The 24239-nt window shown below is 39.3% G+C and overlaps 1 protein-coding gene across 3 annotated transcripts in view; it reads right to left on the bottom strand.

Annotated features, from left to right (window-relative positions):
- ATRNL1 (attractin like 1) overlaps positions 1-24239 on the bottom strand; it is a 514893-nt gene that overhangs the window by 246159 nt on the left and 244495 nt on the right. For all 3 annotated transcript variants that reach the window (XM_081863641.1, XM_081863642.1, XM_081863643.1), the window contains exon 25: positions 9285-9346. In XM_081863641.1, the coding sequence (XP_081719767.1) occupies positions 9285-9346 (62 nt within the window). The remainder of the gene's footprint in view (positions 1-9284; positions 9347-24239) is intronic.

The following is a 24239-nucleotide window of genomic DNA, read 5'->3' on the forward strand; positions in this document are numbered from 1 at the left end:
ATTACGTCATTGTGGGTTGTTCAGCTTCCAAACAATAGAGGCTTTTAAATCTGGCAAAGCCAACATATTGGCAGCAGTGTCATACACTAAAATCACTGCTTGTCATTTAATCATGTATATGAAAGTGTAGGTGAGACCATGATTTGCCAAAAAAACAACACAAAGGTACAGCTCAGCAAGACTGAAATGGAGGAATCTGACATCATGGATATGTTGCTCTTTCTCGATGCATGTTGGAATTTCTCAAATTTGCTTTTCTGCTTAAAGAAAACAACACTTAATTTAATTCTGATAGAGGAATTGAATCATTTTTTAACATCTCATTCAATCTTGTGAATAAATTCTAAAGAGATTTCAACAGGATGCATCTTGCACAGCACAAGAACAGGAAACAGCCCTGTCAATATTTTCAACTAGAAAATATGTAAGCTCTGCTGCAAATCAACAAATCAACCTGCAGAGGTTTTTTTCTGTGATGGAATGAAAAAGGTAAACTAACAAACATTAACTATATCTTACATTGCTGTTGTTGTTGTTTAGTCGTTTAGTCGTGTCCGACACTTCGTGACCCCTTCGTGATCTTACATTAGCAAATTCCAAAGTTTATGCATTGTGTGAAGAACTACTTCTTATAGTCTGTCCTGAATTTTCCAACAGACAATGGCATTGGGAATAGTGAAAGGCAAATTCTCCGTTCTTCAATTTAGAATTGGCTTTTTATATATGAAAATTTCAGATGACTCTTGGGGTGAAAAATTAATGTTTGCTGAGAGTTCTCTCTAGCTTATGATGTTTGCACATGCATGTTGAGAGGCATTATTATTTTTCCTCTCAGGAATAGTAGTTTGATTTCATCTCCCTGGCACCCATTTTACAGCACAAGCCATGATGGAAAGTTACTTAGAAAGAGATGAATTAAAGACAACAGCCCACTTTTACAAAGTTTACAAGAAATAATCAAAATAATTGATCAACCTAAATAAAGAAGATACTTGCCAAACAAAATGCTGCTTAACTAGTTTCTATGGTCACATATACTTCAAAACAGTAAACAAAGTGCTTCCTTTAGATTAAGAGGTTAATATATTAAGTTTTTTTCATGCACCTACCAAGCAGTTTGTTCAGCTTTAATGTTAATTATACATGTGCAGAATTTCATTTACTATTCCAGGTTGGAGATTATCGCCTTGAGGAAATGGCACTCAACTCATAATATATGTGAGCATTGTAGGCAGACAAATTCATATTCAAATCAAGTAATTACAGACTTCAGCAACATATTTAATTGGGGAAGCAAATCGGGATATACATGTGAACAGGATTCCTGCACTTTGTGGAGCCAACTAGAATAATAAGGTGTGATTGATATTTTGCTCATCAAGAATTATTTTAGTGGTTGATTTCCTATGAACTATGCCACATTCTTTCACTTATTTTGAAAATATGATTTGCAAGGCATGAGTATCACAGAACAGGATGTCAGTTGAAGCTGAGCAATCACCTCTTCACAACTTGTACGGTTCAACAGTGTGAAGAAAAGAAGGTACAATGACATGGCTTCTGAAGTTGTTCATCTAAGCAGAGCTCAAGAGATGTCAGTGGATATCTAGCTATAAACCTTCATGCCAAAGCAAGAAATCAAGAACTAACTGAAAAAAATGAATATGGCATGCTAGACAATTTGGCTGTTTTGGGCCATGACAGCACAATGTTATGTGGCTCCAGTTCTTCCTGGACTGTTTTCAGAAGGGGATACAGGGGGACTGGTTTGTAAGGCAGCTCAGTGCTCTATGCTATTTAGTATCTTCATGAAACTGCTACTATCTCAGCATATTATTACCATGCTAATATAACCATACTCAGGTGGACTATCTATAAAGAATTAGCTCACTTGCAACTCCTTCCTCTTTACTGGCATTAAAACACCACTTTTTAGCCAGAAATGTAAGCAAAGTTCAAACGTGGGTTATATAAAATAAAATAAACTATTAAAATGCAAGTGCAATCAAAAGCCATTTAAATGATAATGTGTGGTTTTGCTTCTGAAGTGGAATTCTCAAATTAAGTAGCAGAACCCAAATTCATTTCAAACACACCATACAGAGAACAGTGCTGTTTTGCATAGAAGATATAAGTCTATTTATATCCACTGCTTATACTTCTGTGAACAGTGCCACTCACTTAGCCACTTTACTCCCCATAAATTGTGCCTAGCAATTATACTTGTTTGTATTCATTCCACCGTAACACAGTAAGAACTGACAATGGATGAATGTCCACAGTTGACAAGATTAGTAATATCATTCAAAAACAGTTATTACAGGTAACTTCATCCTATAAACCAACTTGTTTCAACCCAACTAAATGTCACCCAAAACTTGGCAAGGTGGACAAATCTACCATTCTACCATAGAAAGGCCACTGGTCCTTAGTTTGAGGGCACAGATTGTGCTCCATATATTCAAACCTGGAGCCATTTTGGTACTTGGATGACCCATGAGACTACCTAAAACACATTCCCTCTACAGAGAATAACTGGAAGGACAAATCAGTGGATTTTACTCTTTAGAAATTCAACTGGATTTGACATATTTATGTTACCAAATTCTCTATCATGTCAAACACATGAAAATCATGCATAATCTGAATAGATTTTGGTACTTAATCCCGTGTGAGATAAAGGATGTATCAGATGCCAGAAAAAGCTTAATTGACAGCATGTGCGTAACATACAGTGACAAAGCTCTCACAATTTAACAACATGCTGTCAAATGAAAGCAAATACTCTGTAAACATTTTATAGTATATGGCCTAATAAAGTTCTAGATTTGAACTCTAGTAACTCTGCAGTACCGCCTTTCATCTATTTCAAAGAAGAAATAAAAAAGATTTATAGTCAGGGTGGTTTAATTTTTAAAAAACGGAAATAGATCTTTATAGGATAAATAAAACTTCTGACCCGCTAAGTGTGATTCTGTTTCTGTTACTCCTGGAAAAGACTTTCATATTTTACATTCTGCACCTATGCTGAAGGATAAAATATTGTATATTTCTTCAAAGAAATGAAGTTGATTTAAAACATAATGTGTGACTGGATGCATGAATGTCTATTTTATTCCACATAAATGCTTCAGGAAGCTAGTGCATGCAATGTGTTCCTTCCCCAAAGGACAAGGTGTTAAACAGAAATGCACCCCTGTCCTTCACATGATACATTTAGTATGCCTTCCACAATACATATGGCTATTAATTTCCATATCAGAAGAAGTACATGCAATAATTTATGCTTGGATAACCTACAAGAAGCTTAAAAGGGAGGGAAAGCTGTTCATCTTCTATTTTGACACCTGGCTATGCTAGTGCCCAAGCCTATGCCCCATACCCTGCTCATGGAGTCCACAGAATTGAGCTCCCAGGTTTCAACCATTCCACAGCTGGTTTCACTACCTTGGCTCTGGTGAGTATTTAAGGGTATCACCTCTAGATATCTCTGCTTCCAGGAACAGGATGCAATGGTAGGCGCAACTGTCCAGTGTTATTCTGTATCAGCTATCATATTTTATATCAGCTACCAATTAAATCAGACTATTTGGTCACAGCTCACAGCCTACTTTATGCAGTAAATTTCCACTGTATTTCCACTGAAATCTATGAGACTACATTATGACTGCACATGAGTAGACAGTATGTGGACTGCAGCCTTAAGATTTCTTTCTGCATTTTGTTATCTGTTGTTCTTTCCAAACTGTCCTTTAGAGTCTGATTGTAGGTTGTTTTCACTTAAATTGATTTATGAATATAAAATGTAATCAGAAAGCTATGCAGTCGTGCCATTGTAAACTAGACCTCTATATGGACATTAAAGTCATGCCTGAGCTGCAGTATGAACATTAGAAGGCTGATCCTAAATTCAATCAAGAAACTCAAAAGCTACATACCAGCTCATGAAAAAAGACAAAGAAATTCCAAGATCCTGTAGCCTTTTCATTTCAGAAAATGCCCTGACACATTTTGAGCTTTACTGCTTTTCCTCTCTATGCTACTACAATTCATACATATTAACCAGCTCGTATTGCCTTTTTATGCAAACCCTTTTATTATAAAATCAACATGTTCACACTGTGTAATGTATTTTTATTGGATGACATGAACAAATTGATTTTATAATAAAAGCACTTCAAAATAAAGGTATTCTTCAAACTTCCCCCATTGTCTATTTTATAGTGAATGTACAAGCCCCGTTCCCATGATATTCATGGCTCAAATCTGCCACTTGCAGGCCTGCCTGTTCACAGCTTCTCTGCCTGTGATCCAAGCCATCTGATTTCCAGTAACTGAGGGAGTTGGAATTCAGGCTCCTCCCATCATCAGCCAAACACCTAACCTGCTACTACCTAAGGAGGAAAATCATAATAGGTTGGGCAGTAATGGCAACAGGCAGAAACTCAGCAGGTCTTTATGGTCCTATGGCCCTTTGTCAACTATCTTACTCTTCTCCTTTCTATGTAACTTCTCCTTTTTTTCCTCTCTGCAGAATGTCCACTTTCTGTGTGCATGTCTGAAGTAACCTCCTTCTCTCTTAGCACCATCCTGCTATCTGCACCAAAGGCGCGCGCTCTCTCTCTCTCTCTCTCTCTCTGCAGGTGAGAGAGAGAGAGAGAGAGAGAGAGAGAGAGATTGCCTCTTGCTGCCATGTCTGGTGCTTTAAAGTGGACAATCATGTGGATCATTATTCAAAGGATTAGTGCCAGATGTTATTCTTAATACAGGATATGGAAACTGGTTGTAACTTGTCAGTGGTGAAAGCTACACTACACATGGTAAAAGGTTATTATTTCATATTTCCAGGACTAAGCCACAGTATGGAAATATGTTCTGATGGCTTGCTGTCAAATCATTCTTTTAGTTTTACAGAAATAATACTTTTGTTACTGAAAATCTGAACTGTTAAAAAACAAAGTGCATGCAACCATAAGTAACTGTTCCTCAACACATTAAAAGCTTTAATGTATTTGTTTATTTGGTTGGTCTGGTGATCACTGTGTTTGTTTCTTCAAAAACAGCATTTGAATTCAATATTTTATGCCATATGCTTAATTTCTGACTCAGAGGTGCTGGGGTGTGGCTTTGCCCAAAAGTCATGCTCATGATCTCCAACATACATTTAAAGCATGTCTTGAGTTACATTTTAGTAGTCTGTCAGGATCCTGCTGAGGGTCGTCTAGAAGTCATCTAGCCATAGGAGAGTTGAGAGGGCAAAGGTTGATGCAGGACATGATGTTTTAAGGAACAAGCCTGTTGTTTAATGTAACCTTCTCAACTCCACACCCAGCTTACACTCTGTTGCACATCCAAGTCTTAGAGATTCATTGTCTTAGGCAGAAGAGCCACAATGGGGCCATCTATAACTGGGAACTTTAGCTTGTCCATTATCGCTTGGATCAGGATGTAGTAACTGTTTGTGCATGTCATAGCTTTGCAATTTTATAGCCATTTGGCCTTGAACCTTTTCCTAAAGATGGGGTGGGCTGATATGGATTCTCACTTCATGTGTTCTTCTCACACCACAAAAGCACTCCTTGAGGTAAGGTAGCACAGAAATGTCTACTGGGTGATTTATTCTACACTGACATGACCTTGCACAGCAATGCTATGTCGTGCTGCTGTTGGAATGGCCAGTGCAATGAGCAATCTTCTGTATCAGACTCTTCGCCCCATTCATCCTCATTATCACTCATAGTCTGGGTGTGGTCTGTTGCCCCAGAAGAGGTATTGTCTGTTTCCTATAAGATTTGTACCATTGTTAGGTTGATGCACCTTCTGGTCTCTGCCCTAGAAACCATTTGCGCTTCAGCAGATGGATGGTTCTATTGCAGCTGTGGCTGTTGAGGAGGTGCAGACTGCAGGGCTGGAACTACAAATGAAATTAAAGCTTGAATCTCCTTGGAGGTGTCCACCTGCGAAGCTTCCTTAAGGGTTAACAGTAGTTCTCTGTGCAGCTGCAGTCGCCATGGCAAAGTTTGTGTCAGGAGCTGAACTCTCTGCTGTGGTTAAATGTTATGATTATGGGTTCCGCACCAATATTATTTTATTTGTTCTAATTTGTTTGTTTTGTTTCCTTTTGATTTTTTTGAATAAAATTCAATTTATTTAATTAATCCTCTCTTTTAGAAATGGCCACTAGAAGTAAACAATACACTCAAAATGACAACCAGGTGTTGTATGTTTTATGCTGCCACACTCAAATGGCTACCAGATGTTGTCCCCTGTGTCTGCTAATGGAGTCTGGAGTGGCATGATTCACAGGAACCTAATATGGAAGTTGGAGAACTGGCAGGGGGAAACGAGCCATTAAAATATCTTGCCGTTGCCTCTACTCTGATCTGATCTGGACTATAGCCTGTGGTTGCAGTTTCTTAGGGGCTAACCACTGACATTAATGGAGGCAAGGAAAGGTCATTTAAATGCTGCATCTGATTGTGGAGATAAGAAATAAAGGCTGGGGTCAACTGATTGTTGCGCGGCAAGGGGAGTTGATCTACTAGCAAACCCAGGTTAATCAGGTGGGCAGTCTAGGATTAAGTATTTATCATTCTACAATTAATTTTGTAATCTATCTACAATTAATTAATTAGAAAACTACAATTAATTATTTAGCTAATTAGAAAATGCACACACCATGAAATAAAATAAAATGACAAAAGTAATAACACAGGAAGGAAAAAAGTGGTAAATTCAGCCATGTGGCAAATTCAGCCAGTGTTTTAAAGCATCTGGCTCAGACCAGGACCCCTAGATGTTTCCACCTCCATGGGGAAAGGGAACAGTAGTGAAGCCAATGTAAGGCTACAGGCAGCACACAAGGCAAGCAAGCACTTGGACCAATATAATTCAAAGCATTTCTATGAAGAAAGTAAAGTTCCTGTCTTGGATCCCTAGACAGTGCTAACGCCACCCAGGTCCAAGATGATCAGTATGGGAGATAGGTGCATTACATTAAAAGCAACAAATAACTACAGTGAAGAGTCTGTACAGGGCTGGCCCAACCATTAGGCAGAGTGAGGTGGCTGCTCCAGGCAATAGTTGCTGGGATGTGAGGAGCAGAAGAGGTGTTGAAAAACAGATCTGTGTGTGTGCACCATGGCCTGCCCCATGTCCCCTAAGCAGTGTATTAGCAGAGTTGAAGTAACATTCAACTGCTAGTCTAGTTCGATTCTGTACATGGAATAAAGCGGGGTGGGCACAATCTCATAATTCACACTGGGCAGCCTTGGGCCTGTCCTAAGCAAAAGGAAGAAGCAGCTTCAAATTCTATAACTTATTTAAACATTATTTCCTCAAAGCTGTAAGGAAGAACAAAGAAAATATACACAAGCCAATATAAGATCCCTGTTGCAAGTCATAAAAGAACACAGTATATAAAAGGTGCTGGTAGGGAACCATTCCTACACAGCTGCCGAGAAAATGCACCTCTAAAGGAGCTCCAGGGAATACCTGAGGGATGCAAGCTATCTTGGCATTCCAAGCAAATAAATGTTAATTGCTCATTCCCAAGTAAGACTGCTATGAGAAAATGGATGGCAAACAACAGGATTTCAGGCTCTGAGTATCAAGCCCCCACTCTCAAAAAAAATGTATGAGAAAGCTAATATATACAAGTGTTTCTGTTTTGTTTTAAGGAAACAGCTTTATTAGTTACATTAAGCCAACTTATTAACTGTCAAAACACTTATTTCCATCAGACTCACAGATGCATTAATAATAAATTTCTGTCCCAGAGACTCACAAATGGTAGAATGTAAATCTGTTAAGCCATTGCCAAGAATCAAGCTAAAAAGAATTACAGAACCCCTTTTTTGCTCTACCATTTCATTGATTGGGATAGGAGAGCAGTGCGTCAAAGGGGGATGGAGTGTTTAATGGAAGGGCTTTCCGTGTGGAATGAAATGTCAAGGACATTTGCACAACTGAGGCTATAAATTCCACTTACTCTGGACAAGTGACATATGTAATTGTTCATAATGTAAAATCTAAAACATAAATGAACATTTAAACCAAGTTGAAATGCATTTTGGAGTTATTGTAGTATTTTCACTCTATTTGAAAATACATGATATGCAAAATAAAAAGTTATTAGTGAAAACTTAATAGCCAAGGGTTTATACTTGTCATACAGTCTTTGAAGCTAAATGGTGGCACCCAATATTGCTCATACTCAGAATGGACCCATTTAAATCAATAGACAAGTAATTTAAGTGTGTCTTAGTTGATTATTATCCATTATCTGCAATCCCTTGTTTGTTCCCAAAATGAACTGTGAAATAAGATTTACTCACACATATATTGGGGGGGTGTGTGTGTGTGTGTGTGTGTGTGTGTGTGTAAACAGAACCAAAGCAGATTCAAAGGGCTCATTGGACTGGTGCAGATAACAATCTATGGATAAGAGGTCTAGAATAAGTTGCTGCACTAGGTGCTTTCCTGCTCTCTCATACTAATTCCCCCCACATGACTTCATCATGGTTAAAATATGTTAGTACCAATCATAGTAATGGTTTATAACTACTCATTGGTTCATCAAAACAGAAAAAGGGAGAAATGATTTGGGGGAATGGAAGGAGGTTACAATTGCAGAGGGGGCAGAGGAAGAAGGGAGTAACATCCGTTCAAGTCCTCTTGCTACTCTGCTGCAAAAGCTGCCAGCAAAGTCAGGGCTTTAATAGCTATTAAGAGAAGAAGAGAAAGACAAACCAAGCAGCTCTCAGCCACAACCGTAAGCTCCCTCCCTCAAGTGGTTTGGCTCCCCAAAATGAAACTGGAAACAGCCAAAAATTACTATCCGCAAATAGGGTGGGAGATTGGAAGTGGCTGTTTTGGTTCACCCCTAGTTTAAGCTCCTTTCCGTAAAGGAGGCTCACCATTCAGGAAAAAAAAGTTTGCAATCAAACCCAAATAAGAGCACAACAAGCAAAGAAAAGTATGAGATAATCAAGAAGCGAGCCATGTAATACATACTTGTTATGATTCCAGTTTCACATGTTTGAAAAAATACTTAACCTTAAATATGGGAAGACAGCCGTCAGAATGCGAGTGTGACTATTCACAAGTCAAATCACCAAAACCGGGGGGGGGGGGGAGCTGTGGTACTTCAGTACCTGCATAATGTAGACTGTGTAGTCTATAATGTTTTTAAGAATTATACAAAAGGGGTAAAATATCCAAGTTTGAACATCACATAACTTTGCATATATCAATTGTAGAATTGTTGACAGTGGAAAATTTACCTGAAGAAGGTAACAAAAAACTGTACCAGGTCCATGATGGTATTGTGTTGTGAAAATGCGATCTGAAAAGAGAAAGAAAGTGGGGGGGGGAAACATGGTCATTTTTTACTGAGGCTACTTTAGACAAAGGTGTTCTTTCTAGTTGGTTAAATGAAAGCAGAATGGCTGAAGTCAACCTGTTGTTGATAATATACATCATTTTCTAAGGCCTACATTATGTAAGCAAATTATGTTACCAATCCATCAAGTCTAACCATTTTGAGAGGGGTTTTTGTTTGTTTGTTTTTTTACAATCAAGTGGTGTATACATTTTATCAAACAAACAAACTTGTCCTGCATAATATCTTAACTCCAGATTAAGAGCTGGATGGACTGGAAACATGAATGTATTATATACGAACCTAAGCCCAATTCAATATACGGTATTTGACTTGGGTAAGAACATAATTTTAATAGCAATATGTTATAATATTAAGGCTACAATCCTTTGCACACTTACTTAGGAATAATATGAGGGCTAGTCTTTTGTTTTTGCCTGAATTTGGAAGGATATTTGGGGAAATAATTCAGGGATAGGGGCTTATAATTATGGCAGGGAAAGAGGGAATATTGGTGACAAAACACAAAACGTATTTTATGCTGGTTAATTAAGATTGTTAAATTAGTACAAAGCAAATAAAATAATTCAGAAAAAACAAATATATTGTTACACGCCACCCTAATTCTGCCAAGCAATAGCAAAATGCCAGGGGTCCTGGCACTTAACCAGGGTTTTTGTTCCTTTGGAATGAGACACACTGGAGGCTAGTGTCTTTAAGAAATATGGTTTATTTTACACATATTTACAACCTGGGTTTTGATGCAGGAAGTTCAGAACACTACATTCCAAGAGTGTTTCTTGTTGCTCATCTCATAACTTCAGCAAGCTTGGTTACCAAGCAGCAGCCAGTCATGTTCCCCATTTTCTCAGCGTAGTCTCTCCCAGCCAGCACCGCATGAAGCCCCCACTTCCTCAAAACCTCTGATTTTGTGAAAGGACACATTTTTTCTTCTGTGATATCACACACCCCATTACCCTTGGCCATCTCCTCCCGTCCCAGCTTACATCACTGAACACTGAAATCTTGAACCTGACATTTGTCTTTGATCACTACATTTTAGAAAATGGGATACAAGAAGCTTGTAAGATATTTCAATCCAACACATGAAAAGAGGCTTCTACATATAGTTTTCTTGCTAGATGAACAACAATAGGCATGCATGCAAATGGCAATACAGGCAAGTTCTGCTCCCAGGTTCATCTGAATGCACAGAGCCATTTTCAAAAAATAGTGCTCTACTCTTCTTGCTGCAGACTGGATTTAACAGACAGTTGACAATTACAGATTTCCAAACCATGGTTGAATGTAGGTCTCTTGGAAGATTCAAAATAGTTTACACTAGTCTTCTCTTTCTTAAGTGTCAGGCAGAGACTACTGTATTTTTCGCTCTATAAGACGCTCCAGACCACAGGACGCACCTAGTTTTTGGAGGAGGAAAACAAGAAAAAAAAAATTCTGAATCTCAGAAGCCAGAACAGCAAGAGGGATCACTGCGCAGTGAAAGCAGCAATCCCTCTTGCTGTTCTGGCTTCTGGGATAGCTGCACAGCCTGCATTCGCTCCATAAGATGCACACAAATTTCCCCTTACTTTTTAGGAGGGAAAAAGTGAGTCTTATAGAGCAAAAAATACGGTAATTTATCATGGATGAAATCATTAAGCCCAGGGGTTTACCTGGGACCAAGGGCGCCAGCTCCTGGCGGCTGAGTCCTTTTGCCCTCCCCCATGCCCCAAAAACATGGAGGCAAAGCACGGAGCTGAGTGCGGCTCAGCTCCAGTGGTGGCTCCTTCTCTTCCTTCTCTTCCTCATGCCGTGAATGAAAAATGAGTGATTTGCTTGTGCGTGGTAAGCTATGGTTTATGTCTTACAGCAGAGCTTTCCAAACTTTTAATGTCGGTGACACACTTTTTAGACATGAATCATTTCGCGACACAGTAATTCAGTCTTACTAGCAAACTAGAGATTAAGCTAACTCCTTTCAAGCCCTGGGAGGAGTGTGGGGAACATTCCCGCAACACACCTACACACTGCAGCTGACACACTAACGAGTCACGAGACACAGTTTGGAAAGCTCTGGCTTACAGCTTCAAGAAAACAGCCAAAGAAACGCACGTGACTTGCAGAAATAATTTCCCCCAGTTAAAAACCAGTATCAGGCAGCAGAACTAGAAAAGACCTCTGCCTAAGGCTTTGGAGATCTGTCATTAGACAGGAGGGACCATTTGGGGCTACATAAACCAATGATGTAAGACATATATTTCAGTCTGTAGGGTTTCTTCAGAGTACTAGTTTTAAATGGGAAGATAAAATACAGATAAAATATAAACAATTTCCAACAGAGTTCTATCATAGTTATATTATTAAAAAGCCATTTGTTGAAGGAGGTTTTACATTCTGCATGATGAGAATAATTTTCACTTATGGTATAAGCATTCATTTGAATTGTTCATTACACACATACACAAATATATTATCAAGGAAAACTACTGCAATCAATAATCACAGTCCAGTTGATTATACCACGGTAGTCATATGAAAATATTTTAACCTCAGTTATTTCATAAGCAGGTAAGCATGTGAATTTTCATCATATCAAAAGGCAACCAAATACACTATTAATGAATAAATGATGTATAGATTACTGAAGAAGCTTGTGGATGTAATCTCAGAGCCTCGGTCAATACCAAATCCCTCTTTTTAAATGTTTCATAATCTCCTCTAGGAAGGCATCACCCAAATTTTCAGTCTGGCTTGGAAGTCTATAGCAGAAACACAGAGTAAGGTCACCGTTGTTTCCCTCCCCTACAATTTTTACTCATGTACTCTGAATCAGCCTTCCATGCCTCAGGCCATGGACCTCTTCACAAGTATAAATTTCCTTTACATATAGTGTTATAGATAGTCTCCTCAGTGTGGATGTTAAACTCAAATCAGAACCATTTCTCCCTCAGTCAAATCGTATCCTAATCCCTACCTCACTTTTGAAATCAAGTCCTATCTCTGTCCCTGTCAAACTCCAGCTCTTTCCTTCTCTATCCCTAATTTAAGAAACTCCCTCAGAAACTGCTTGTCTTATTCTCTCTCCTGCCCCCTGCTCTGGCTAGCTGTCTTGGTAGCTTAATCATAGAGAGGCTCCAGCACTCTGGTGGAATTTCTGAGGGACTGCATCACCGGACACTGGTCTGGCACTGCTGTCTGCCACACCATCTCTTACCAGAAGTTCTTCCTCAAGGAAGTGGAGACCTTGTCAGTAAGGCATGAGACACTTAATCTCAAGATCGTGGGTTCAAGCCCCACATTGAGCAAAAGGGTGCCTGCATTTCAGGGGGTGGACTAAATGACCCTCGTGGTCCCTTTCAACTCTACAACTCTATGATTCTATGAAGCCAAACCTTTCATGACAACAACACCTGTGCGGCCAGTAATTTACTTCCAATATTCTCCTCTCTCTTCCTGGTCCACAACCTTCAGCAGGAAGGAGTGATGAAGAAACCCACTTGTGCCCCAAAACCCTTCAGCTTCCTGCCCACAGTCTCACAGTCCTATACTATGGTAATTCAGACCATCATAAATGTGAAGGACATGCTCACAGGCATGATCACAAATCAAGTTTAGGGAAGTTAAGCATGATAAGCCAGATTTCAAACTTCAGATTTACAATAAATGACTCCAATCCACAAAAAGTCTAAACCAGGCTTCCTCAACCTCGGCCCTCCAGATGTTTTGAGACTACAATTCCCAGCATCCCTGTCCACTGGCCCTGCTAGCTAGGGATCATGGGAGTTGTAGGCCAAAAACATCTGGAGGGCCGAGGTTGAGGAAGCCTGCTCTAAACCTTCCAATACTTCTCGATGACTAGGTTTTTATTTTATTTCCTCCACACTAAAATACATGTTTCTGCCAGCACCAGTTATGACAGCAAAAAAAAATATCTTTTCACATTCATTAATTACATTCTTTCATTTTTCATTGTTAATAAATTAAGAAATTATAAATAGGAAAAACAAAAAAAGACAGTAAAACTTTAGCAGAGGGGTTACTAATCATTGAGCCCTGATGACATATTTAATATGATACGGTTGGGCACAATGCAAAGTAAACTGCCTGGAGAGTGCTGATATGGATACTTAAACTCTATAAAATTATTACTTCTTACAGTATCATCAAAAATTGTAATTGAATTTCTTCCTGGATAAAATTATTATGCACTCCCACAGAGCCAAAATGCATGTTCTGTCGTAGAAGGAGTTGGTATTGACAAAGTCTTAAGATTAACACATTTTAGTGTCAATTGTCTGCTATATTTTCCCAAGGAAAACTAGTAACACCCCTTCCGACTAAGACAAACTTTCAACTTTAGAAGTACAAGAGACAACAATTAGATACAAGAAGCAAATGAAAAAATGTTATGTGGCATTTTCATTTGGAGGAACAGGAAAAGAACAAATTACAATTTCCTGCCTCGTTTTACCTAAAATAAAATTCACTATATGTGAAATATCCAATTAATAAGAACTCATTTAAGAACACACGACACTAATATGGGCTAGTATTAAAAATGCCTTGCCATGTTGCAGGTTGTGGAGCTTCTTCTTCCTCAGTGTTTGATTTCCAGCTGAAATATGTGTACGTGTATAGACACATCCACCAGCTCTGTATTAAATCTGGGACACATGGTAAATGGGAGGGTGATCTCTGTGGTATCTGTTCTCAACAGAGTAGAGCAGAGTTCCCACCAGGTGCAACAGGGTGGATGGGGGACCACACAAAATACCTTGTGGTGCTCCATAAGCCAGTCATAAAAAAGTACTGTTTTAAGCTGTGCTACTGCCCTTGCATCCCATTTTTTGAGGTTGAAATAAACCCTTTTTAGGCAAATGCCTTCCACAGGTATGGAGAATGTGTAGGAGGGGAAATGAAACAGCATCTACTGACCCACCTCAACATCTGAAAAAGAGACAAATGCTCTCTACATTATCACAAATGCTGAACATTCAAAGATTCCCATCTGGGTGAAGAACCTATGGCAGGTTCTGTTTTCACATATCACATCCATCAGATAGATATTGGGGAACTCATGGATGACAGTCAATGTGGGATTAAAGGTAGAGATAAAGGTAGATCGGCAGTTTGAATCTGCGTGAAGGAGTGAGTTCCCGTTGCTCTGTCCCAACTTTTGCCAACCTAGCAGTTTGAAAGCATACCAGTGCATGCAGATAAATAGGTACTGCTGTGACAGGAAGGTAAACAATGTTTTCGTGTCCTTTGGCGCTTGTTATGGTGTTCCATGTGCCAGAAGCAGTTTAAGTCATGCTGGCCACATGACCAGGAAAGCTGTCTGCGGACAAACGCTGGCTCCCTCAGCCTCAGTGAGATGAGTGCTGCCTTTGACTGCACTTAACCATACAGGGGTCCTTTACCTTTAAAGGTAAGAGTCCCCTTCAATGTGTTTGCTGCACAAGAGGAGACAGTTAATTTGAAAAGGGCTCTAGTGACCAACTAAGTGGTCCCCTAGCGAGCATAACTATTATGAAAGGGTTTGAACCCTGGTTTTCCCCATCTTAGTAGGACACTCTACATACCACATCAGATTTCTCAATAGGACCAAAAGTAAGGTGCAAAGTGGGTCCCCCCCCCAAGGCCTCTGTTTCATGATGCCAGAAGTGCTTAGGCTCTGGTGCTCTGAAGCTGACAGGAACATTAGCACACCAGGGCCTGATTGCAATCCCAGACTGGTGTCTGAATGCTTACAAACTGAAATCATTCTTCTTCATAGAAACAATTTAGTTATAAAACAGAACCCACAGACACAATCCTCCATTATTATAGCCTACTACTGCATTTAAAGTTTAAAGTAACTGATGAGTTTTATATTTGTTTAAAAATATTCCATAACATACAGTGCTGGAAGACCCATACAAAGTTCAAAATGTTTACCCTTGCAGGCACTATATATAAATATGTGTGTTTGTGTGTACATGTATATATAATTTCTAGCTATCCTAGAGCAGCACGCTTATTAAACAAATGGTTTGCTGCAGTGACCTAATAAAAGTGGTAACAATCACATGTGGGGTTTTTAATACACATATAACTCTCTCTTTTAAAAATCAAATTGTCAAAGCGTTCTTGCAGTTTGGAAATGGTTGGTTGGGAAATGTAGAAAGTGAAAATGAGTTTTTTACCTGAATATTGAAATCATTCATAATTCTACACTAAGCCTGCAAATTACGGAGGTTACATTCCACAGATCACATCTAAAGTCAAAATTGTGTAAAGTCAAAACCTATTGGATTAAATGGGAGATGGGATTGCCAATGTCTTTCATCCCAGAACCCTGCCTGTTTTATTTTATTTTTTAAAAATGCTATGCACATAAGACTGAATACACACAAGTTAAATATTCATAAGTTGCAGGCTTAATGCATTTGGAAAATCTGCATGACATTGGTGAGATGCCAAGGAAAGGGTAAAGCAGTTTCCAAAATATAAAGACAGCAATTTTTCAAATGTTATTTTTATGAATGAAGCTAGTGCTATAAAACTATGGAAGCTATGGAATAATAAAAACTGTGTTTTTGCAATAGTGCTTGTGCTTTACTTGATTTCACCAGATTAGCATATTTATGAGGTTACTTGCAGAGCCTCAAGGTTTAACCCACAAATCAAAAGGTTTTTATCAGCGGGAGTAATAGATTACATGGAAGTCTGTGGCCTATCATATCCCAAAGGTACCCGCCTTTCATAACATTTATGTTTCTAGTGCTACTCTGTAGAAATCCCATTTTGTGATCTTTGCATGGCACCAATTCCATCTGTACTTCGTTGAACATCCAAACCAGGTTTCCCTCAGCAGATCATACAGGCTCATTCTTGTAGCACCTGCCTTTGTCTTGATCAGCCATTGATAATACCATGAAAAACAGAGATGCGCACAGTCTCTCTCGTTGGCATAGTCAGGATATTTCAATCAAATGAGAACCAAAAGTATATTTTTATATAAACATTATGACCACCATACTCATCTTGTAAATCCAGTGAAACTATTTTGATAAGGAAAACTTCATGCTGGACAGACAAGTTTTCATTAGTACAGCTCAGTGATGGCCTTACTATTAAGAAGAGTGAGGCAACTGCGCCTGGCAATTAATTTAAGGTGCTATGAAAGGGAAGCTTTTTATTATTATTAAAAATAATATTTGCAAATGAAACAACAAAGTAAAATACACCATAAAATAGTCATAAAGGCAAGGAGAATAAAAGTACATGCTTTTTTAAAGTTAAAAAATGAATAATATAAAATATATTCTATAGTGGGATACAAGTTTCATATTTAAACAAAATTTATCAAGTATTCATAAACCTCACCAGATAAACTAATATTTAGTAGCAATGTGACAACCATGAAATTGCTTGGTCATATAAATCCCAAACAGCCCCCAAACAGATCCAATGTCTGAGGGGTCCATGCTGCCCCTGGCAACATGTATCTCATGGGTCACTTATTCAGAGATAGCAATAAACACAACTTTTTAAAACCCTAAGTCCAAAGAGTAACAAGTTGCATCCTTCAATCCTTGAGAAATCACCAAATGAGCGGCGACCAGAAGATATAAAATTCCTGACAAATAATATTGACATTAGCACCATCAAAAATGAATAAAAGACATAATTTCGGATCCAAAGTGACCTGTTTGCCAATAACAATACTAATTTCTGTTATAACATGGCAGGAGTTAAGAGTTCAACAGCATCTGGAGGGCCATAGCTTCCTCATACCTGTCATACAGGATCTTGCACAGACCATTGCACCCAGCTGTCATCAAAAGCACCATACATTTGATAAACAATGAGTGTGGGGAAGCAGGTTATATTATCATGTCACCTGGAATTTTGTAAAGCAAGTCTTAATCTATGTGAGAGATTGGGTCTTATTTTACAGAAGAAGGTGTGGCATACAGCTAGAGAACACGAGAGAAGACTCAAGAGAACAAAGGTAACTTTCTATTCCTCTGGCTGAAGTGAGGAATAGTAAAAAAAGCAACGTCCACAGCAGCATTTCCTTATGAGATGGGAAACGATAGGTCACTCAAAAGTTTGGGATGGTTACATGGGTTGCTAGCATCCTAGAGGAAAAGCCTAGGAGATGGTGAACAGCAATGGTTGCTGACTGTTCCTAAAATGCTATCTTCTTTTACTCCTTTCTCTCACTACTTTGAAATAGGCTTATGGAAAAAAAACAGCCTGATAGCAGGATAGTGATCTGGCTGTGTACTCCAAACTAGTCCTTCCTTTAAAGGATCGCTGTGTGGATAGTTGAGAGCATTCTCCTCAGCTTGTTATCATACTCAGGAAAAGTCATTCACAATTTAATTCTAGTTTACCTGCCTGCATCTTTTCTTGCAAAGCATGGCAAACTGCTCCCTCTGCTAGTTTTATAATCCCATGGTAAACAAACACTGTACTTAAATAAGGGTGAACGCTAGAACAAGTACTTTAAAATTATTTATATGTATACCTGAATGTTACTGCCTTTTATTTGAGAACCCTGGCATTTTCTTATGTTCCTTAATTCATAAAGAGGTGGGAATATTTTATGTAGCCCCTTAGGGGAAATGTCAAATACATTAACTTGAGAGTCTGGTAACCTGAGATGCTCTTCTTAACATAACCTCTGATTGAAAGATGCCAGAACATCACCACAGCAATTCAAGGAATTGTAATATAGCACTTCATCGCGCTTCACACATATTCATAACAGTCCCATTGAAATTTCAGAAGTGTATTTTCAGTACTTCTACAAGATATGGAGTTCTCTCTTTGTAACTAAGGGGGATTTATATTCATGCTTAATAGTCCCTTCATGATATGATTTTTCCCCCACACATGGATTTATTCTGTTTGCAAGCTGCTGTTTTAATTAAGGAAACCATTTGCTATTTTCACAGCAAACTCCATGGCCTGAATGATGGGATCTTGTCGAGGGAAAAGGATGTACTTCCAGTGTCCAAGAACTGCAGGCTTTCAAGTTGCAAAACCTCTCAGTCAGGAATGGGGAAACACGCTTTATTGATCTGTGACTGCAGACACTTGCTCCCAAATATACCTGTGGTATATTTAGGGTCAACTGCCTGTACTATAGGAATATGGGGTGAAACAGTGAAACACAAAATGGGAGGGGTCATGACTTCCATTCCAAGAGCTATGAGGTCTGCTTCACAGCTGTAAGGAAGGATGCAGCATGGATCATGATGTTTCATCATAGCACAAAGCCAAATGACTACCCATGCATTCAAGCCCAATTTGTGACATACATAATCAGAAAATATAGGGACAGGGTGGTTTCAATTTTTGCATTTTCCCATAAACGTAATAAAATGCATTTTTCTTTCAATTCAAAAGCTTGTTGTATGCAGTGAAGTCATCCCATTAGCACAAGGTCTTCTGCCTGCACCATGAGGCTTCCTTTTCCTCTCTTCTTCCTGTGCACCCTTTCAAACAAACACTCAAATCTGTTTTGTGGGCACCCTCAACCTTCTGGAGTAGTTCGAGGGGGCATGTAAGAAGAGCAGAGGAAGAGGAAGTCCCATTGCAAAGACAGAAGTCCTTGTCGTAACAGGACAAATTTGTTGGCTACAATTCTACATTTTAAATACAGGCAACCCCCCATATACATGGGGGTTATGTTCTGAGGCAACGTGAGCATCAGTGAAATCACATATATTTGAAACACCATTGAAAAAGACTGCAGACACGCTGCTCCACCCCCACCATTTTGTGATGTTTTGTGACATTTTTGGGTCACTTGCTGGTTTGGAGTGATGTGTGTATGTGTGGCCACACACATACTGAACGCATATAAATGGGGGGGTTAGCCTTATATTCTTTATTGGTTGTACAGTCTGTTGAAAACCATTAGCATTAGCTTTTCAGTTCTTAGTGTTTGTACTCTCAGAAGACAGGCCTACATTTTGCCAAAGCATCTTGTTCATTACAAGTATTATCCCTGTGAGACATATGTAATTTGAACCTTCCAGAACCCTATGATATATAAACAGTAGTAACTTTCCTTCCTTGCCATATTAAAATCCCACAAACCAAAACACTTCTCTACAAGCCATGCACTTCCTTGAAAATCAATTATTTCTACCTACAGCCTTAATGGAAAATGCATCCTATGAAAAGTAAACTATCTACATATCACAGTGCTACAAATCAACACACCAATTATTTCTGCACATTTGTTTACATTTCCCAAAGCATCAGAATGTTGTAAAGGAAAAACTATTTATTTTCACTTCTGCTTATGTTCAATAATTATTGATCATTTTTCTCATTTCACATTTTGTGTTTTGGGGGGCAGGGGAGCAAATACGCAAATGTCAAAAAAGAAAATCGAACGTCGGCTATGAATCATATTCATATATATTCAATTTAAAAAAACCTTTGATGCCCTTTCTTTTTATGACCTAAAAGACCCAGAGAAAGACTTCAGTGTTTTTCCCCCTACAGTGTATTTCATATTCTTGCATCATTCCTCCCCTATACATGGTTAAACAACCCTGAAAAGACTTTGAGCATTTTTTACACCCCAACATGAATCAAAGACATCAGAACTCAGGTACATTTGCAGGTCAATCATTTGATTACAATATTATCAAATGCAGATTTTGCAAAATGAATGACTCCCCTGCTCGCATGGCGAACCTATTTGGGCTCATCCGCGAAAACTGATGGATCCTGATAGATTCCAACAAGCCTTGCGGGACCCTGCTCCTCCTGGCGACTCATTAGATGACCTTGTTGAGGACTGGAATAACCGGCTCTTGGCAGCCATTGATGAGATTGCACCTAAGCGCCCTCTGCGACCCCGTCGAAACCGGGCCCTTTGGTTTACTGAGGAGCTCCGGAAAATGAAGCGGCTAGAGCGAGTATGGCGACGGACTCGTGACGGAGCCTCCAGAACATCTTATAGGACGCTTATGAAAGCCTATGAGATGGCTATGAAAGCTGCTAAGAAATCTTACTTTGCAGCTTCCATTGCATCCGCTAGCTCTCGCCCGACACAACTTTTTAGAATAATTAGATCAATAACGTCCTTACGAGGACAACCAAATTTAAGCACAAATTCGACCCACAACTGTGAGGCATTCGCGAACTTTTTTTGCGGAGAAAGTCCTGTTGCTCCGCCGTGACCTCCCTGCCAATTTAGATACAATGACTGAACTGGAGGCCCCTCGACTGACTTCAGGTCCAGTGTTGGACCATTTCGATTGAATACTCCCTGCTGATGTGGATAGATTCCTCCAAGTTAGTAGGCCCACCACCTGCCTCCTTGATCCGTGCCCGTCTTGGCTGATTAGGGAGTGTCCAGATGTTGCGCAGACCCCCCTGGTTGAAATTATCAATTTGTCCCTTGACACAGGGACATTCCCAGGGGAACTGAAGGAAGCAGTGGTATGTCCACTCTTAAAGAAAACTTCATTAGATCCCTTAGACCTATCCAATTACCGCCCAGTTTCAAATCTTCCATATCTGGGTAAGGTAATTGAGAGAGCGGTTGCTGAACAGCTTGGTAGGTTTCTGGAGGAAACATTGGCTTAAGGACTTCCGGTCAGCGCCAGCGATTAATGGCGGACTTCTCCCGGAGCTCCGAGAGAAGTCTGCTCCGCGGGTTCGGGTCCTGCCGCTACGGCAAAGCGGGGACCCTCAGAAATTGCAGGCAGTGAAGCCTGCAAACAAGGAGGCTCGGCGGGTGCCTTAGGGGTCTCCCCAAACCATGAAGGAGCCTTTTTAAAGGCTTCGGAACGGCGCAGGGGGAGCGCGGCACTGAGAGCTGTCACCCAGTCTGTGGAGCGAAGCCGCATCGCCATTATCGGAGAGCGCTGATTTCTTCCTGCAAATTGGATCCAAAAACAACTACTCGTGAGTAGGACTAAAAAGCGTAATTGGACTTAAGAATTTTACAAATTCCGTCACGGGAAAAGGTACAAAAAGGAAGTCTGCCTTGGGAAACTGCTAGCATAGCAGTTGAAAAAAAGACAAAAATTAAATATAGTTACAAATCTAGAGATTGAAGGGAGAATTGTTCAGAAACCCGAGGAAATTAGAAAGTGTTTCCAGAGATATTTCAAAGAACTTTATGCACAAGGGCTGCAGAAAGAGTTTGAGGTGGATCAATATGTCAAAACCAATGGATTACAAAAAATACCCCAGGAAATGAGAACAATCCTGAATGGTAAAATTACACGGCAGGAAATCGAAAGTGTCATACAGAACCTCCAACTAGGCAAATCTCCAGGCCCTGATGGACTTACCTCCAAATATTACAAGGTTTTGAAGGACTACTTGATACAACCCTTGATGGAGGTCTGTAATCAGATTATGGAGGGGAGGAAGGCACCGGAAACGTGGAAAGAAGCTTTCATCACATTGATACCTAAACTAGAAACTGAAAAGACCCAACTTAAGAACTACCGTCCCATCTCACTCCTAAATGTGGATTATAAAATCTTTGCGGACATTTTGGCAAATAGATTTAAAAAAGTCCTTAATGAAGTGATCCATAAGGACCAGGCAGGCTTTCTCCCTGGTAGGCATTTGTTTGATAACACAAGAAACATCATCGACATTTTGGAACTTTTACAAACAAATCTTAACAGTAGAGCGGTGTTAATATTTATTGATGCGGAGAAAGCCTTTGACAACATTTCTTGGATGTTTATGAAGAAAAATTTGGAAGGGATGGGAGTGCGACGGGGGTTTGAAAATGGAATAGAAGCAATTTATTCAGAGCAAAAAGCTAAATTGATTGTTAACAATGTGGTGACAGAGGAGTTCAAAATAGAAAAAGGGACACGACAGGGGTGCCCCCTATCACCTCTATTATTTATTTCAGTCCTGGAGGTGCTATTGAACATGATCAGAAAGGACCGGTTGGTACAAGGAATCGAGGTCGGAGTGAAACAATACAAACTGAAAGCATTTGCAGATGACTTGGTATTAACATTACAGGAGCCAGTCTCTAGTTCTAAAAGAGTTTTAGAATTAATTTCTGATTTTGGTCGAGTGGCGGGATTCAAGTTGAACAAACAAAAGACTAAGGTTTTAGCAAAAAATTTGACATCTACAGAAACAGATGAGTTCCTGAAAGAGACAGAATTAAATGTGGTTAAAAAAGTGAAATACCTAGGGGTGTATCTGACCTCCAAAAATTTGAATTTGTTTAAAGATAATTATGAGAAATGTTGGTCAGAAATTAAACGAGACATGGAAATTTGGTCAAGATTGAAACTTTCCTTGTTAGGTCGAATAGCAGCTATAAAGATGAATGTATTGCCGAAAATGTTATTATTGTTTCAGACCCTACAGATCGTGGACAAGGTGGAATGTTTTGGAAAGTGGCAGAAGGATATTTCTAAGTTTGTTTGGCAGGGCAAAAAGCCCCGAATAAAGTTTAAAATTTTAACTGATGCGAAAGAAAGAGGGGGATTTGCCCTGCCAGACTTGAGGTTATATTATGAATCTGCAGCCTTCTGCTGGATGAAAGATTGGATTTTGCTGGAGAACACTGATGTCCTAGATCTGGAAGGGTTTGATAATGCTTTTGGGTGGCATGCATATTTGTGGTATGACAAGGTTAAAGTTCATAAACTGTTTAAAAACCATATTGTTAGAAGAGCAATTTTTATGGTCTGGACAAAATACAAAGACTTATTGGAAAGTAAGACCCCGAGGTGGCTTTCACCGGTGGAGGCCAAGGCACGTAAGAGACTCAATATGGAGGCCTATTGGCCAAAATATTGGGAAATAATTGAAAAAATTGGAGACAATTGGAGGTTACAGAGCTTGGAAAAATTAAAAAACAAGGTGCGAGATTGGTTGCATTATGCCCAAATTCAGGAGGTTTTTAAAGTGGACAAAAAGGTGGGATTCCAGGTGGAAAAATCGAAATTAGAGACAGAATTGTTAGAACCAAAAAATAAACTGCTCTCCAGAATGTACAACTTGCTGCTTAAATGGAACACACAGGACGAGATAGTCAAATCCGCCATGATAAAGTGGGCACAGGATATTGGACACAACATTATGTTTGAAGACTGGGAAAGGTTATGGAACACCGGAATGAAATTCACGGCATGTAGTGCCTTGACGGAAAATATTATGAAAATGATATACCGGTGGTACATGACCCCAGTCAAGCTTGCTAAGATATATCACCTGTCTGATAATAAATGTTGGAAGTGTAATGAGGCGGAAGGGACATTCTTTCACCTCTGGTGGACATGTCCGAAAGTGAGGGCCTTCTGGGAGATGATTTATAATGAGCTAAAAAAGGTATTTAGATATACCTTACCTAAGAAACCGGAGGCCTTTCTTCTGGGCATTGTAGACCAGAATGTGTTAAAGAAGGATAGAACCTTTTTTATGTATGCTACTACTGCAGCAAGAATTCTCATCGCAAAGCATTGGAAGACACAAGATTTACCCACGCTGGAGGAATGGCAGACGCAGTTGATGGACTATATGGAATTGGCTGAAATGACTGGCAGAATCCGAGACTTGGGAGAAGAAGCAATGGAAGAGGACTGGAAAAAATTTAAGGACTATCTACAAAAACATTATAAGTTGTATGAATGCTAAGAAAATGCACCTTTTAGGAAATCTTAGCCCCAGCAATAGCAATTAGGTGAAATGAAAATTAAGGTACAAGAAATTTGAGGTGGAATTAGGAAATAATTTTATTGTGTTTTAATTAAAATATATAAGAATTGGTGTACAATATTTGGAATTTGATAACATGATAAATTGAAAGATACAATAAGTTATGAAATAAGATGACAAATTGCTGAAG

This window comes from Podarcis erhardii (genome assembly GCF_964252035.2).
Source record: "Podarcis erhardii genome assembly, chromosome: 5".
Lineage (NCBI taxonomy): Eukaryota > Metazoa > Chordata > Lepidosauria > Squamata > Lacertidae > Podarcis > Podarcis erhardii.